Source organism: Dendrobates tinctorius, unplaced genomic scaffold (genome assembly GCF_039654945.1).
Source record: "Dendrobates tinctorius isolate UK_male_01 unplaced genomic scaffold, ASM3965494v1 ptg000315l, whole genome shotgun sequence".
Lineage (NCBI taxonomy): Eukaryota > Metazoa > Chordata > Amphibia > Anura > Dendrobatidae > Dendrobates > Dendrobates tinctorius.
Window position 1 is genome coordinate 2,806,061 of NW_027361982.1, and position 17,911 is coordinate 2,823,971.

At 48.1% G+C, this 17,911-nt stretch overlaps 1 protein-coding gene across 1 annotated transcript in view; it reads right to left on the bottom strand.

Annotated features, from left to right (window-relative positions):
* Nucleotides 1-7,148: 7,148 nt before the first annotated feature.
* The window catches only part of LOC141073818 (uncharacterized), a 52,274-nt gene continuing 41,511 nt past the window's right edge, over nt 7,149-17,911 (bottom strand). Inside the window, exons 7-9 of the mRNA XM_073561273.1 lie at nt 11,069-11,284; nt 9,235-9,397; nt 7,149-7,997 (exon numbers count right to left, since the gene is read on the bottom strand). Of these exons, the coding sequence (XP_073417374.1) occupies nt 7,337-7,997; nt 9,235-9,397; nt 11,069-11,284 (1,040 nt within the window). The 3' untranslated portion in view covers nt 7,149-7,336. The remainder of the gene's footprint in view (nt 7,998-9,234; nt 9,398-11,068; nt 11,285-17,911) is intronic.

Below are 17,911 nucleotides of genomic sequence, written 5' to 3' on the forward strand. Positions count from 1 at the left end.
TGAATGGGAGGAGACACATTAGATATTAGAAAAAACTTTTTGACAGTTAGAGTGATCAATGAGTGGAACAGGCTGACACGAGAAGTAGTGAGTTCTCCTTCATTGGAAGTCTTCAAACAGAGGCTGGACAGACATCTGACTGGGATGATTTAGCGAATCCTGCTTTGAGCAGGGGGTTGGACCAGATGGCCCAGGAGGTCCCTTCCAACTCTACGATTCTATGATTCTAAGTTTATCTTCCAACCCAGGCGAGAAAGTGTATTTACTCTTAGATCCATGGATTCCGCGCAGGCTGGAAGGGACGGACCCTTGATGAGCAGGTCGTTCAGATACGGTAACACCACTACTCCCCGAGTGGAGAATGGCCATGACCTTAGTAAAGACCCTGGGGGGGTGGTGGCGAGTCCGAAGGGCAAGGAAACAACCTGGAAGTGTTCCTCGTGAATTGCAAAACGCAGGAACTGCTGGTGGGACGGGCAGATCGGAATGTGAATGTAAGCATCCTTGATGTCGATGGATGCTAGGAACTCTCCTTTTTCCATGGAAGCGACAACTGATCGGAAAGATTCCATTCTTAATCGCCGTACCTTGACAAACTGATTTAACAGTTTGAGATCCAGTACGGGCTGCGTCGTTCCGTCCTTCTTAGGAACCACAAAGAGTTGAATAAAACCCCCTGAACCTTTCATGATAAGGGACCGGAATGATGACTCCGTCCCTTTGCAGAGCCTTAACAGCCTGAAGGAAGCCTCTTGTCTTTTTCTTGGGGGGTGAGGACCGGGAAAAAAACGTGTCGGGGGGGGGGGGAATTCTATCTTGTAATTGGAGGACACCAGCTCCCTGACCCACTTGTCGTGGACGGCCGCGAGCCAGGTGTGACTGAAGTAAAGTAGACGACCGCCTACTTTGTCGGTGTCCGCCGGACACTGCAACAAGTCATTGCGTAGATCTATGGGATCTGGTTCCCCTAGATCCAGATGCCCTTGGCCTGGGCTTCCAAGAGTGGTTAGGTCTGTATGAGACCTGGGAGCCTCTGTCTCTGTGCGGGGATCGACTTGATCCGGAAGAGAAGGTAGTGGAGGACCAACCGGAATTGTTGCGATAAGGTTGAAAACACATCGGCTGTTGGCTCTGAAACGGCCGAGCAGCCTTTTGTTGAGGAAGGAATTTACTCTTTCCCCCGGTAGTATCAGAAATGAGCTGGTCTAGTTTCTCTACAAAAAGACAACCATTTTGTAGGGCAGAGAAGTCAATGATCTTTTAGATGTGGCATCCGCCTGCCAGTCGCGGAGCCATAGGGCTCTTCTAATGGAGACCACATTAGCGGCAGTTTGAGCAGTGCAATTGGCGGCATCTAAAGAAGCGTCCACTACAAAGTCCGCAGCGTGAATTATCTGCCTGGCGACCCTGGTTGCCTCCGGAGGAAGATTGGTACTCTGGAAGGCAGTAATTAAGACTTCTGCCCAAGCGGCCATTGCCTTAGTGACCCAAGTCGCCGCGAAAGATGGAAAAAGCACCGCTCCTGAAGCTTCAAAAACCGAGCAGGCAAGGTAGTCAGTTTGACGATCGGAGGGGTTTCTGACTGAGGATCCCTCAGAAACGGATAGGAGCGTTTTAGAAGCAAGACGTGATACAGGAGGGTCCACCGAAGGGGACTGTAATCAATCCTTCATTAGGTCTGGAGCAAAAGGGTATTTAGCCTCAATAGACTTTTGCCCTGTGAACCGCTTATGTGGCCGATCCCTATGTTTCTGGGCAATGTCCTTAAACTCCGGATGGCTGGTAAATAACCTGCGTACACGTTTGGTCCTCTTAAATGAGATAGCGTGAGCTGGAGCGGGAATATTTTCCTCATCCAACTCCAGAATTCTGTTGACTGATTCTATAAGAGAATCAAGCGACTCTTGGTCAGTTGGAGGATTCTGAGGGGCTGACGTGTCAGATTCGATTTCAGAGTCGTGCTCGCTGCGAACAATAGGAGAGGGAGAGCGAGAGACAGAACTCGCCAGTGCTGAAGCGCAAGGGTGACTAGGGGACGCGTCATTGGTCCGCTTCCTAGCCTGACCATCCCTTGAGCGAGTACGGCTCCTGCTGGTGGACGGTTCCCGGCCGTCGCCAGAGCCCTGCTCGGGCGGTAAAGACGCTGACTTAAAGAGGCTTCCCGGAGGGAGTATATGGCCTGGGTCAGTGACTCCACTGACTGTGACAGGGACGCAGCCCACTCAGAGGGACAAAATGCAGGAAGCCCCGCAGCAGCGGTAGCGAGGGGCACTTGAGCGCAGGCTGGGTCACAGTACCTGCATAACGAATTAGTCTGGGCACTGGGCAAGGCAGTCTTGCAAGTGGTACACACGGTAAAAAACGCAGTGTGCTTCTTAGCAGCACGTTTAGCCTCCTTAGATTGAGACAGAGCTCCTAAAAGGGTTAAAAGGCAGAGTCTGCAGCTGCAGAGAATGTGCTGGGAAGGGGTTAAGCTTTGTTGATGGCAGATGCAGCTTACCCCGGTCCTGTGGTGTCACCCGGAGTCCGGCAGAGTGCGCACCTCACAGCTCTTTTCCAGATTAGGCTGAGGTAAATGTCGTGGCCCCCAAGACTAGGATTGCGCCTCTCATAAGGGACTAGAGGAGCCAAGGCGGGGGGGGGGGTGGCGCTATTCAAATTGCGGCCTAGCAGGCCGGAAAAGCCGGGGACTACATTTTCAGCCTACCCGCGGTAAGCACCAAGAGCGGGGGGGAGGGCCGCTATGGGGGGCCGATGCACCGCCGCTGAGACAAAGTCAGCACCTCTCCTGGGGACCAGGACCCAACCCCATACCTCTACTCCAGTGCTCAGGCCGGCCGCGCTGTCCGGGGCCATCCACGCAGGTCTTCTCATCCTCCTGGGCTGATGTAGCAGAGCTGGAGGAGTTCTTAAAGGCGTATGCTCAATCAATCCTCCCAATGGGCAGGGGGATGGAGAGCTATGGGGCCGATTCAGGGCTGTCGGTATACGCCGGTCTCCATGCACGCCATGCTTCTGTTGCGCTTGCCCTCATATCCGTGGATTACCACCCTAAGGAATAATCGCCAGAGGAATCAGCCCCGTTCGTCGCAGGAAAGTGTATGTGGAGGTATACTCCGCGTGCTTGCCTGTTGTTGGTTTGGGGGAGAGTGGGCCGTAGAAAGGAACCGTCGTCCCCTTCACTCCGTTAATTAAAAAATAAAAATTTACAGAAAAATAAAAAATGAAAATAAAAACGGTGGGGTCTGAAGCCAGAGCCAAGTGCCTCCTACAGACACTAAGCAAGAACTGGAGAAATCTCATCCAGCGAGAGGGTGTATACTGCAGGGGAGAAGTTAACTTTTTTCTGGTTTACTTAGGTGTCCTCCTAGTGGCAAGCAGCATAACACCCAATATTTTGTGGAATAACCATGATTTTTAATCGCAGCTTTCATGCGTCTTGGCATGCTTGCCACCAGTCTTTCACACTTTTTGGGTGACCTTATGCCACTCCTGGTACAAACATTTAAGCAGTTCTTCTTTGCTTGTGACTATCCATCTTCCTCTTGATTACAATCCAGAGGTTTTCAATAGGGTTCAGGTCTGGAGATTGGGCTGGCCATGACAAGGATTTGATGTGGTGGTCCTTCATCCACACATTGACCTGTGTGGCATGGCGCATTGTCTTGCTGGAAAAACCAGTCCTCAGAGTTGGGGAACATTGCCTGAGCAGAAGGAATCAACTGTTTTTCCAGGAGAAGCTTGTATGCAGCTTGATTCATATGTCCTTCGCAAAGATTAATGTGCCCAATTCCAGCTTTGCTGAAGCATCCCCAGATGATCACCGATCCTCCACAAAATTTCACAGTGGGTGCAAGACACTGTGGCTTGTACGCCTCTCCAGGTCTCCGTCTAACCATTAGACGACCAGGTGTTGGGCAAAGCTGAAGATTAGACTCATCAGAGAAGATTACCTTACTCCAGTCCTCTATGGTCCAATCCTTATGGTTTTTGGCAAACTTCAGCCTGGCTCTCCTTTTCTTCTCATTGATGAAAGGCTTTTTCTAGCTTTACATTACTCGAGCCCTGCTTCTAGGAGCCTGTTACGAACTGTTCTTGCCGTGCACTTCACCCCAGCTGCAATTCCCTTTGTAGGTCACTTGATGTCATTCTGCGGTTGCTGAGTGACATTTGAATAAGATGATGGTCATCCTGGTCAGTAGTCGTTTTCGCCCTCTACCGGTCTATAGCTTTGTTGTCCCCAATGTCTGCTGCTTGACCTTGTTGTAATGGATTTCCATCTTAGAAATTTTAAGGATGGAGGCATGACGCTCACTGTATCCCTCTGCTAGTAAAGCCAAAATTGAGCCCTTCTTTTCCTCACTGAAGACTTTTCTTTTCAACTCCTTTGGCATGGTTAAAAGTTATTTTTTCATTCCTATTACTTTTGGGATATTACTAGCACTTGTTTTGCCATCCAGCTTGTGATATTGCAAGAGGATTGTGAACACCACAGCAGAGTTTTTTTTTATACTTTCCCTCGTTAAATAAGACTTGGTTCAGGTGATCACCTAATCAGAAGCACATAATAATAAATTTTATTTTTATAGCGCCGACATATTCCGCAGCACTTTACATTTCAGAGGGGATTTGTACAGACAATAGACATTACAGCATAACAATAATCACATACAGTAGATTATAACAAATAACAAGAGGAGTGAGGGCCCTGCTCGCAAGCTTACAGTCTATGAGGAAAGAGGGAGACACGAAAGGTGGGTGGTAACAGTTGCTCTGATTGTATGGACCAGCCATAATGTTAAGTGTGTAACCGTACAGACACAGAGGGCTAATGGATGCATAAAGCATGTGGGAACATGATGCTGGGAACCTGGTTATGGTAAAACTTTTGGCTCTGCCACACAGGGATAGGTTAGGTTAATGTGTTGAGGCGATAGGCCAGTCTGAATAAATGCGTTTTCAGGACACGCTTAAAATTGTGGGGATTGGGGACTAATCGTATTGACCTGGGAAGTGCATTCCAAAGAATTGGCGCCGCACGTGTAAAGTCTTGGAGACGGGAGTGGGAGGTTCTGACTATTGAGGATACTAACCTCAGGTCATCAGCAGAACGGAGGGCGCGGGTAGGGTGGTATACTGAAACAAGGGAGGAGATGTAGGGTGGTGCTGAGCCATGGAGGGCTTTGTGGGTGAGGGTAATAAGTTTATACTGAATTCTGGAGTGGATGGGTAGCCAGTGTAATGACTGGCACAAGGTAGAGGCATCGGTGTAGCGATTGGCGAGGAATATGATCCTGGCTGCAGCATTCAAGACAGATTGGAGAGGGGAGAGTTTGGTAAGAGGGAGACCGATTAGAAGAGAGTTACAATAGTCGAGACGAGAATGAATAAGAGAAACAGTAAGAGTTTTTGCAGAGTCAAAAGTAAGAAAAGGTCGAATTCTAGAAATGTTTTTGAGGTGCAGATGACAAGAGCGAGCCAGTGATCGAATGTGGGGGGCAAAGGAAAGCTCGGAATCAAGTATGACCCCAAGACAGCGGGCATGTTGCTGGGGAGTAATAGTGGAACCACACACAGAAATAGCAATGTCGGGTATAGGTACATTAGTAGCAGGAGGAACACCAGGAGTTCAGTCTTTGACAGGTTCAGTTTCAGATATAGTGAGGACATGATATTAGACACAGCGTTTAGACAATCGCCAGTGTTTTCTAGAAAGGCTGGCGTGATGTCAGGAGAAGCAGCGTATAATTGGGTGTCATCAGCATAGAGATGGTACTGGAAACCAAATCTACTGATTGTTTGACCAATAGGGGCAGTGTACAAGGAGAAGAGGAGGGGGCCTAGAACCGATCCTTGAGGAACCCCAACAGTAAGGGGAAGGTGAGAGGAGGAGGAACCGGCAAAAGAAACAGTAAAGGAGCGGTCGGAGAGATAGGAGGAGAACCAGGAGAGAACGGTGTCCTTGAGGCCAATGGAATGGAGCATAGTGAGGAGGAGCTGATGATCCACAGTGTCGAATGCTGCAGAGAGATCCAAGAGAATTAGCATGGAGTAATGACCATTTGATTTAGCTGTTAGCAGATCATTAGAGACTTTAGTGAGGGCAGTTTCAGTGGATTGTAAAGAGCGGAAACCGGATTGGAGAGGGTCGAGAACAGAGTTTTCTGAGAGATAGCGGATAAGACGGGAGTGGACCAGGCGTTCCAGGAGTTTAGAGATGAAGGGAAGATTAGAGACAGGTCTATAGTTAGCGGCACAGTTTTGGTCGAGGGATGGTTTTTTAAGTAGTGGATGTATGATGGCATGCTTAAATGAGGAGGGAAAAATACCAGAAGAGAGAGAGAGGTTAAATATTTTAGTTAGGTGAGGGGTGACAGCAGGGGAAAGGGACTGGAGGAGATGTGACGGAAATGGGTCACTGGTGCAAGTAGTTGGGCGAGAAGATGCAAGGAGCCTGCTTACTTCTTCTTCTGTGACTGGTTCAAAATCACATCACAAAAGCACATTAAGTAGAATGAGATGTACTCTAGTTGGAATTCAACTGACACTGGAATAGAATGGCTGTCAGACATGTAGAGAAGCTGATTTTTATAAAACTGTGCAGTAGTCTCTTAATTTTTGCCAGAGCCACCCACACACATATACACAGTACAATGCAAGCAATTGTTACCATTTACTTTTCGTGTCCCCCTTTTTCCTCCTAGACTGTAGCTTGTCAGCCGCTGGATCCTCACTGCTCCTGGTATCAGAGCTTTGTGTTATTCTGTAATGTCTTTATTGTCTGTAAAAGACCCCTCGAAAATGTAAAGTGCTGTGCATTATGTTGGCGCTATAGAAATAAAATTACTATTACATTCTGCACCTTTCTTTTGTTTTTTCCTAAATCCAGTTCTGGGTTTCACAGCTACACTGTTCTGTACTGCTCTAAAATGTGCTCATGCTGCTGCCGCTTCTAAACATAAGCTGCTTAAAGCCTGGTATCCTTTCACGTCTATGTGCTGTGTATAGGACACTATAGTGGCTCATCTCCACCCAGTAGCTCAGAGACAACTGAACCTTAGAATTAGATCCTGCACAGAGGGAAAGGTCGGTTCTGGTTCTTTCGTATTTTCGGTCAGTCTGTATTACAAGTAACGAGACTGAACAGGAAAGCTTTATGGAGACTTTTACTTCACCCCCGTCTGCTGTAATATGGAGGGTCCCGGGAACGCTGGGCTGGGGAGGGTGTAGAAGTGAAGTTTAGCTATAATGGGCGAGCAGAACAATCTGGAAGAAACGCTGGTGATATAAATAATGTAAAAAAATAATATATATAAAAATATACGCAGCTCAGCAGCTACAAGTCAAAGTAGTACGGAGAGTCTCTCTGACTCTGGGGCGACGGCTCGATCGAGGAGGGGGATGACGATGGAGAAGAATTTGGCTGCGGACCATGGGTGAACTCTGCCTCCTGAAATCTATGGAGGGCTGCTGGGTGAGTCTGAGGGGCCGGGGGTTTGTGTGATGGGGTGAATGCTGGCACCGAGTGTTGGGGTGACGTTGGCCGCTGGTGTCTGTGTTTCCGGGTGGGTTTTAATGTGGGTTGTGCTGGGGTCCGAGTGGAGTTGTTGCTGTGCTGATGTGTAACAGGCGGCGCCTCCATGAACCGTTTCACTACGTGCATCATGCTCAGCTGCATGTCGATTTTTCTCTCCTCGGGAACTTTTTTGACAAAAGGCAGGAGGCTTCTCAGAAAGATCTCATCCGGGTTGCTTTTCTCCTCGCTCTTCTCTTTCAGGGTGTTCATGACGTCCAGCAGGTGCGTTTCCCAGTCGCTCTCTGATGCTTTCGCAGCTTTTTTCCGGTTTCTTTTTGGTGCTGGGGGTGTAGGCGGTGGCGGCAGCGCTGGTGGAGAAGGAGTGCAGCTCGCTGACCGTTCTATGCCTATCGGCTGCAGAATTTCCGCAGGTTCCTGGTTATTGCTGGTGGATGTGGGAGCAGCGCTGTCAGCGAAGGGGCTAAAGACAGAAACAACAGTCACACACCGGAATATACAATGCACCATCCATTAAAGCTGCTCTTATTCTACAGTTTATAATTCTTTCTCATATCTGGACACATTATATTGTATCCCTCAGTGCTTCTAGTCATAATGGTGGGGATCGTACGTTACTGGTGTGACAGTGCCGGACTCCTAAAGAAACAGCCAATATCAAAAGGAACCTCCCATCCCAATCAGATTAATCCCAAATATAATGTCCTTCATAGTGCTACTTTCTAGTAAGTGTTTCATCTCACCCCAGACCTGGATGCATAGCTACATTGCAAAGCTCAATACAGCTGAATAACATCTTTCAGGCTGCTGCTGACTTGTAAGTTATCTGTTTAACCCAAATTGTAAGGTCTAAAATAATATTTAAATAGAGTTAAGAACGTGGCAACTAACAAAAATTGTGAGACTGCAGCTTCCGAAAAGCCCCAAATAACTTTAAATATTGGTAAAAACAATTTCAGATTCATCACCAAGTTACAGGATGGGATAACGTTCTGATCAGTGGTGCTCTAACATGTTTTATCAGAATGAGCCAGCAGCTGCACTCAGCTGTATGTGTGGCTGTGCTAACTGTCTCTGGCAGTCCCAACAACAATAGATTGAAAACTGCACGATTCCAACAATGAATTTAAGAGTAGTTCTCAGGATTGGCGGGGGTCCCAGCGATCAGACAACTACTGATCAGGTGGGGCATATGTGATAACTTTAATGTAATATCCCTTTAAGGAGGTCACACTAAACAACTTCTTATCTTGAGGCAGCCAGAACAGAATTCACAGTTCTGCTGCATTTCCCTAAATTCAGCGTCTGACACAGGGAAATAATCTTAAGCATCCTTTGACTGTCTGTGTCACACGTCGCCCTATTCCCCCACCCAAGGCCTCGACCAGACACATGATGGGGCAATATTACTCGCTGCTCTTTCATAAGGCGCCATACTTCTCCCCCCACAAGCACTCCTCTCTTATGATATTGTTGGTGTCCCAGAAGTGTTCTCTCTCATTCACTGCTCCTCCAGCGTGTCGTCTGTCCTAATAGGGCAATCCCTTTAAGTGGGGCAGAAACAATACCAGCTCGTTCCCTCCAGAGAGTCGTCCTTTAGGAGGAGAGCAATTAGCAGACTTTTTCCCCGGGGGGCATTGCCTGGCTTGTGATACCCCCTACACAAGACGGTGGTCTCCCCGTGAAGGAGCGGCACTCACTCTCTCAGCCTCATGGTGGGCTCTAGGAACAGCAGACCCTCGTAGTGAACATATTTCCTCCTCCGGTGTGTGGGGAGCCCGCTGTTCTCCAGCTTCTTCTGCAGGGTGAGCTCCCGCCTGAAGCAATCCTTCAGGGACCTCCATCGGGTCTGGATTTCTTTGGCTGTGGACAGCATGCAATAAAGATAAGAAGCTTAATAACGGAGGACAGAGATAGGGTTAAATTTAGAAATTACACCAGTTATTACACTCTGGAGAGGACATATTGATACCGATCTGCCTGATCTCTTACAGATGGGAGGATCATCAACATCTCTCCAGCACAGCCTTGGGGCCACAAATAAAACCTATTGCGATTGTCTTTCGAGCAAATAAAGTAACGAAAAGTAGAAAGCAACCAATCAGTTCCATCCATCCAATGCTGGAATCTGACAGATTACTGTGGAGTACTCTGACTGGCACTGGGTATGGGGACACTAAGGTCTATGGGTGTATTCTGCCTGGCACGGTGTATGGCGACACTGAGGTCTATGGGTGTACTCTGCCTGGCACGGTGTATGGCGACAATGAGGTCTATGAGTGTATTCTGCCTGGCACGGTGTATGGCGTCACTGAGGTCTATGGGTGTACTCTGCCTGGCACGGTGTATGGCGACACTGAGGTCTATGGGTGTATTCTGCCTGACACGGTGTATGGCGACACTGAGGTCTATGGGTGTTCTCTGCCTGGCACGGTGTATGGCGACAATGAGGTCTATGAGTGTATTCTGCCTGGCACGGTGTATGGCGACACTGAGGTCTATGGGTGTACTCTGCCTGTCACGCTGTATGGGGACAATGAGGTCTATGAGTGTACTCTGCCTGGCACGATGAATGGCGACACTGAGGTCTATGGGTGTATTCTGCCTGGCACGGTGTATGGGTGTATTCTGCCTGGCGACACTGAGGTCTATGGGTGTACTCTACCTGGCACGGTGTATGGCGACAATGAGGTCTATGGGTGTACTCTGCCTGGCACGGTGAATGGAGACACTGAGGTCTATGGGTGTACTCTGCCTGGCACGGTGTATGGCGACGCTGAGGTCTATGGGTGTACTCTGCCTGGCACGGTGTATGGCGACACTGAGGTCTATGGGTGTATTCTGCCTGGCACGGTGTATGGGGACACTGAGGTCTATGGGTGTACGCTGCCTGGCACTGTGTATGGGGACACTGAGGTCTATGGATGTACGCTGCTTGGCACTGTGTATGGGGACACTGAGGTCTATGGGTGTACGCTGCCTGGCACTGTGTATGGGGACACTGAGGTCTATGGGTGTACTCTGCCTGGCACGGTGTATGGGGACACTAAGGTCTATGGGTGTATTCTGCCTGGCACTGTGTATAGGGACACGGGCTAGCACTGTTTATGAGTGTTCTCTCTGTTTCACACAGTGCATGTTGATACTTAGGCCGGCAATGTTTTATGGGTATACTTTATTTCTAACACTGTGTTTGGAGACACCTAGGATGGCACTGTGCACTGTTTATGGGTGGACTCTGTCTGGCATTGTGCATAGTGATAATGTGTGCTAGCCCTATTAGTGCACTCTATGGCTGGCACTGTGTATGGTGGTGGTGGGCTGGCATTGGGTATGGGTGTACTCTATGACTGGCACTGTGCATGGGAATTAATGGGCTGGCACTCTCAAAATACAGATCATAACATTGCACCTCTGCTATGAAGGCAGGATGCTTCCATATTCTCATTATCCGGATTCTTATTCTCAAGTTTGTTTGTTTTTTTTATCATTTTGTTTCCAGCATTTACAAAACAGCATAAAATCAAGAATCACCTTTGAGATTTTTCTCTCTTTCGCTGCACAGATCCCAATCTGGAACAACGACAGCGCAGATCTCATCCCAAGCTTTCTTCTTCTTGTAGCGGTCTGCATAGGAAGGCACTTTGGGGTCATAGAGCTCAGGACGATCGTGCACCATCTGAATCAGGAGATCAATGTTGATCATCATTTTTGAAGACATCCGGTGGACCTTGCTGTATTTCTCTCTTCCTGGTTGTACAAAGAGGGAAGAGAAACCTTGTTACATAAACGTTATCAAATCAAATTTCTAAACTGCAAATAAAAAACGACATTGGCAAAGATAGTACTGCTTCCAGCAATAAATGGTATAGGCATCGATAAGACGATAGTCTTGTCTTTTCCTGCTATATCCCTCACTTTAAGACCCCTTCACATGTACTGTAGATGACCGCAAATACGGAAACACGCACACCCATTGAATTCAATGGTGGTGCGCACAGGTCAGGTTTTCACACAGACCGTGTGTCCATGTGAAAACTCTGTAGACATGTCAAATTTTTATCAGCAGCACAGACAAAATGTGTGCCGCACATGTGTGTCAGTGTGACAGGTACCAGCGCCTGGGAAGAAGCGACACAGTTCACGCTGTTCCGAGGCACTGGCTGCTGAAGACACCTCATCATTGTTGCTTGGTTTCCCTGTGATTAGCACCACCCGGCGAAAATGCTGGGACTTGAACTCAGCACCAGCTGTGTACATCCTGTGTAAAATAAAGAATTAAATAAAATAAAACGGTGTGTGCTTCATAACCAGCAGAGAGAAAGCTGATGGCTGAGGGCTGATGTTAATAATCTGGGACAATATCCAATAAGGTTCTCAGGCCATTAATAGCACAGCTAAAGATATCAACATTAGAAAGTCCCAAAATAAATTATGGTTTAATATGGAACAAAAAAAAAAAATCAGTTTGAACTAGAGCAATCACATATGTCCAGGACACACACAAGTACCATTAAAACAATTGTGTTCGTTTAAAAATGTATTTTTTATTAATAAATATTAAAAATTAATGAACCAATTAAAGAAGTCATATACAAGAGGCCTCAAAAATAAGGGGACTACAACCAGAGCACAAATAGTGAATTAGTATAAATACTAAAAGTACATAACTAAACAAAAAATTGGCCACCCAATACAAATCAATGGCACCCAGGGCAAAGAAATAGCCTATAGGTAAACAATATATATACACAGTTTGGTTGGTGTTAGTATAAATAGATCTATATAGGAGCCTTCACAAAATCAAGCATATGTTATGGTGGGGAAGGTACAAGTGCCTCAATAAATCCCACAGAGCTGCCCAATGACCTATACTATGCATTGAAGAATGGATTAATGGTATATTGTGACGTTACCTATATTTGTGCCAAAATATATATATTTTGTGAGGTAACGCTGTCATTTAAGTAGGGGATACTAGCTCAGCAGCCACAAAATCACATCCGGCACGGGTATTCTATAAACTCATGACAGTCCCTTCGGTTTATTCATCATCATAAACCAAAGCAATATGCAACAGAAAGTTCACTTAACAGCATATAATCAGCATAGCGTCCATTACAGAGTTTCCCTCTGTTAGCAATGTCCTATAGTCATATAAGCTATGCAGTGTTCAATGTGCAGGCTTCCTAGCCCTAAGTTATCTCACCCACGTCCGGGTAACCTCACGGTTCCTTTATCATGCAGCAGACATTCATTCCCTCCAGGGAACTAACAGGTGCTGGCAGCCATTACACACAGCCACTCCACAGGCTGTTAGCCAGGAATCCCCATCTCAGCGGGACCTGCCACACTGAACCAACCAGGTCCCAGCATTCACCCCCTGTGACCTACCCTGGCCACATTATATGCAGTATCAGTGCTGATTAACACACACATAAATCTCCATCTCAAGGCCACCCACCTTGAGATACATAACGGTCATTCAGTATCTTGCCATTCATCCACTCTCCTGGGACATCTATACAGCACCCCCTAGTGGACACAGTGGTCACTAGACCACATACCTCCCCCCTCTGTTCAAACTTGTGGGGTTGAACACACATTACACCAGGATCTCGAGACCGGGCACCTATTACACCTTGCCCCACAGGTCGAGAGATCCGTCTGCGTCCGTCATCTGGCCTCCCCCGCCCCCAGCGGTCATAAGTCTTAGTTAAGCCCGAGTCTGACTCATTCAGCGTCTCACAGGAACTACGGTCTCTCAACGTCGTCCTGCCAGTCGAACTACCACTTGCTGACATTCTTCGGCCATCTACCATGTCACTTCTTGGCGGCACCCTTTGGGTCCGTACATCTTGGGTCGAAGGCGGCCGCCACTTGGTGTTCCGAACCTCTTTATTGATTCGCTGACGGTCCAGCCTCAACTGTTCAATTTCTTGCAGGCACCCCACTCGATATTCCAAGAGCATCCGAAAGTTTCTCAGGCTTTCCAAGGAGCCAACCACCAGGACGGGAATCCTACCCTCTTCACTGGATACCTGGTCATCATCAGGAGGGATCCTCACCCTCATCACCCCGGAGATATTCACAAGGTCTTGCATTACCTTCCCGGATCTTACAATGATTCTCCCAATCAGAGCTTTGGGTACCGGAACTACCTCTTTCCGCAAACCCAACCAATTAATAGCCTCCCTTGCTAACTCTAGGCGTCGAGCAGCTTTCATTACTCCACCTAACCAACTGTTTGACATGGAGACACTGCAGATGCTTGTTTTTCAGGACAGCCACCCGCTTTGCTGTGTCTTCCCTGGCTGACATTATCACCAACTACCGCGTCTCAGGCGCCCAGTGCACCTTACACGCTTTGACCGCCTCTTTGAAAGCCTCATGCACACCTTCCTCAGCACAGGCCTCTTGCATGTCTTTCGGTACATCAATCACAAACTTGAAGGTCGTGGCCTTGCTCTCTTCCTGGCCAGGAGGTTCTGGCTTTACCACGGACACTTCCCTCACTACAGTTGACCCGACTGGGTGACTGTCTTCAGTTCTTCGCTCCCCATTTTCACGAGATCTCATCTCTTCATGACCGTCTGCCAAGACGGGCACCAGCAGCTCCGTTCCACCACCAGTCGGACCCGGCCGCTGTTCATCACTGTCCAAGTTCTTCTCCCGCAGAAGACCATTTACAGTTTCTTTGAGCTCCAAGACTTCTTTCTCGAGCTCCTCAACCCTGTGCTCGGCCATTTGTCTCAGGACTCTTTCCCGTTCGAGATGTCCTTCCACCGTCTCTTTTATCAGCTGTATCTCACGATCCTGTTCTCTTTTGGCCAGCACGTGTCTCACCACTACCTCTTTTATTATATTGTCAAAGGGTACCACTGGGTCAGTCACACCAGTCGAATGAACCCTCCAGTTACGTTCCACCACCAATGTGTCTAGTCCAGTCGTCTCATCTCCCAGCCCACCATCTGTCTTGTCACGAGACGTCAGGTCCATCAGTTGGGCAGATGTAGCTCTTCTTCCAGTCAGTTCTACCTCTGACCTGTCCACTTTAGGAGCCGTCACTGTCTCAGTGTCTGCTGGCCCCACAGTCGAAACGTCTCCATCGTCCGACCATACGTCAAACAAAACAAAGTCCCGTCCCCTCTCCAAGGCATAGACTAAGTCCCCTGGTATCCCGCCCCCTTGGCACGCACCGCCTTTGGTCCCCTCGAACATTACTCTGTCTACTGCATAATTCACTGTGACCCCATGTTTACAGCGAACCCTGGCGTTTTTCTCGGTCAGAGATAAAACGAGAGAAGTTCCTGTCAGTTACCTGACTCTGAGTCCAGTCTACCAGAGACTCCTTCCCGATGCAGCATCACGGTACACACCCGTGGCCCGTCATTACCGGAAAATACATGCCGCACTCCTCAAAACTCATACAGACACACTGCGGTTCCCCAGACATACCCAGTGAGGCAACCAGTGCTGCCATTTCCTGAACAACCCCAATTTGGGTCGCTGCCCCCTCCCGGGACTCCACCCTTTTTTGGGTTACCACCCCAATTTGGGTCACTGCCCCCTTCTGGGACTCCACCCCCTTTTGGGCCACCGCCCCCTTTCGGGACCTCCCCATGTCCGTTATACCGGTCTATTAGACCACAGTTAACACAACAGTTTGTCTCATTTACGATACCACACAAATCCTTGCTGGCACCACCACAGCTCCTGCTGTCACCGATCACCGACTGCTGGTGTCACCTTCGTAACCCCGCCGAGTTACAGGAAGCCGCTTGTCCCCTTCGTAACCCCGCCGAGTTACCGGAAGCCACTTGTTCCCTTCGTAACCCCGCGGAGTTACAGGAAGCCGCTTGTCACCATCTTGACTCCCACTGAGCCACCGCAGGCTGAGTTGAGAAAAGAAAAAAAACACCACACAAAACTCACGTGTCCTGTGTGTGCTATTCAGAACGTACCGTCTCCGCCTGATACCGTCCAACACACAGGGCGCACCGGGTGCTATTCAGGGAGCCGACCCTCCTCCCAGGGTTTTCCAACACACTGGCCTCACCAGGTGCTCTTCAGGACATCCGTCTCCGCCTGAGACTGCCCAACACTCACGCCTCACCAGGTCCAAGGTCATACCACGTGCTCCAGGGATCCTATTCTCCCAGAATCTCCCAACACTGACCCTCCAGGACCTTGCTCACTGGACCCTCCAAGTACACAATCTTTCCCACTGACCCAGGTCAGTACAACACGAACACCTGTCCGTTACCTGTGTTGGCCCCACAGGTCCTCGGATACCTCTTCTCCACAGAGGCACCACACCTGTCCGTTACCTGTGTTGGCCCCACAGGTCCTCGGATACCTCTTCTCCACAGAGGCACCCTATAGCAATCACCAGTCCCTTTCTCCTGGGGAAACTGCCGCACTGGGCTCACCGATCCGGACAGTGCTTTACTCACTAGGCCGCCCCACGGTTCCAGAACCACAGCCGGGCAGTGGCTCCCCCAACTGTCAGCCCTCCTGGCTCAGCGTTGCCCTTAGCAACCGACTTTGCAGTCATCTTCCGTTGCTCCCAGCAACAAGGCTACAACAATGCCCATAGCTTTCGCCACCATTTGTGAGGTAGCGATGTCATTTAAGTAGGGGATACTCGCTCAGCAGCCACAAAATCACATCCGGCACGGGTAGTCCATAAACTGATAAGAGTCCCTTCGGTTTATTCATCATCATAAACCAAAGCAATATGCAACAGAAAGTTCACTTAACAGCATATAATCAGCATAGCGTCCATTACAGAGTTTCCCTCTGTTAGCAATGTCCTATAGTCATATAAGCTATGCAGTGTTCAATGTGCAGGCTTCCTAGCCCTAAGTTATCTCACCCACGTCTGGGTAACCTCACGGTTCCTTTATCATGCAGCAGACATTCATTCCCTCCAGGGAACTAACTGGTGCTGGCAGCCATTACACACAGCCACTCCACAGGCTGTTAAGCCAGGAATCCCCATCTCAGTGGGACCTGCCACACTGGACCAACCAGGTCCCAGCATTCTCGCCCTGTGACCTACCCTGGCCACATTATATGGTTCATAGCCACGCCCACCAGGTCACATGACTATGACCTCACCACAGGTCCTTCACACACACACACACACACACACACACACACACACACTTTACAATAGCGTTAATAAACACCCCCCCTGGGTGGGTTTGTAGGTAACTAGTTCCTGACACATTGAACCAGCACCTCAGCAGTATCACTGCTGATTAATACACACATAAATCTCCATCTCAAGGCCACCCACCTTGAGATACATAACGGTCATTCAGTATCTTGCCATTCATCCACAATGGGTGTCATTGATTTGTATTGGGTGGTCCATTTTTTGTTTAATTATCTACTTTTAGTATTTATACTACTTATTCACTATTTCTGCTCTGGTTGTAGTTCCCTTATTTTTGAGGCATCTTGTATATGACTCCTTTAATTGGTTCATTAATTTTTATTTATTTTATTTATTAATAAATACATTTTTAAATGAACATAATTGCTTTAATGGTTCTTGGTGTGTGTCCTGGACGTATGTGATTGCTCTAGTTCACACTGATTGATTTTTTTGTTAACAGCTGTCTGCTTAGCTTTTGCTGATTTGAATTTACGGGGGAACCCAGAAAAAAAATGACGTAGGGTCACTCGATAAATTCAAATCAGCAAATGCTAAGCAGCCAGCTGTGGGTTGATATTAATAGCGTGGGAAGGAGATAAAATATATTGCCCCCTCTCCCAGGTTACCAACATCAGCTATCAGCTGCCCCAGAAACATTGCACCCATAAAATGCACAAAATCTGGCACTTAGTCTTGCTCCTCCTACTTGCCCTGTGGCGTTAGCAAGTGGGTGGGGTAATAGGGTTGGCATTGATGTCAGCTTTGCTTTGACAGCTGACATCAAGCCCAGGGGATAGTAATGGAGAGGTGTCAAGAAGACCCCCCCATTACTAACCCCATAATAAGTTTGGAAATAAACACACAGCAAGAATAAAATCCTTTATTTGAAATAAAACTCAACACCCTGTTTTACGCATTCATTTAAAAATAAAAAACAAAGTTACTCACCTTATGCCTATTCTATTTACACCCTTTTCCCCTGTAAAAGACAGAACATATTAAACAACCATTATAATTACCTTACGCCTAATCCACCGATGCCCATGTCCCCTGTAAAAAAAACAAAAATAATAAACAACCATTTCCCTCGCCTGTCCGATGTCAAGATAATCCAATTGTTCCTTGACGAGTCTAGCTCTATTACATCTACATGCCAGGCTGAACACTGGCATGATGAGAGCGTTCAGTCTGCCATCCAGCAGACACTGAGA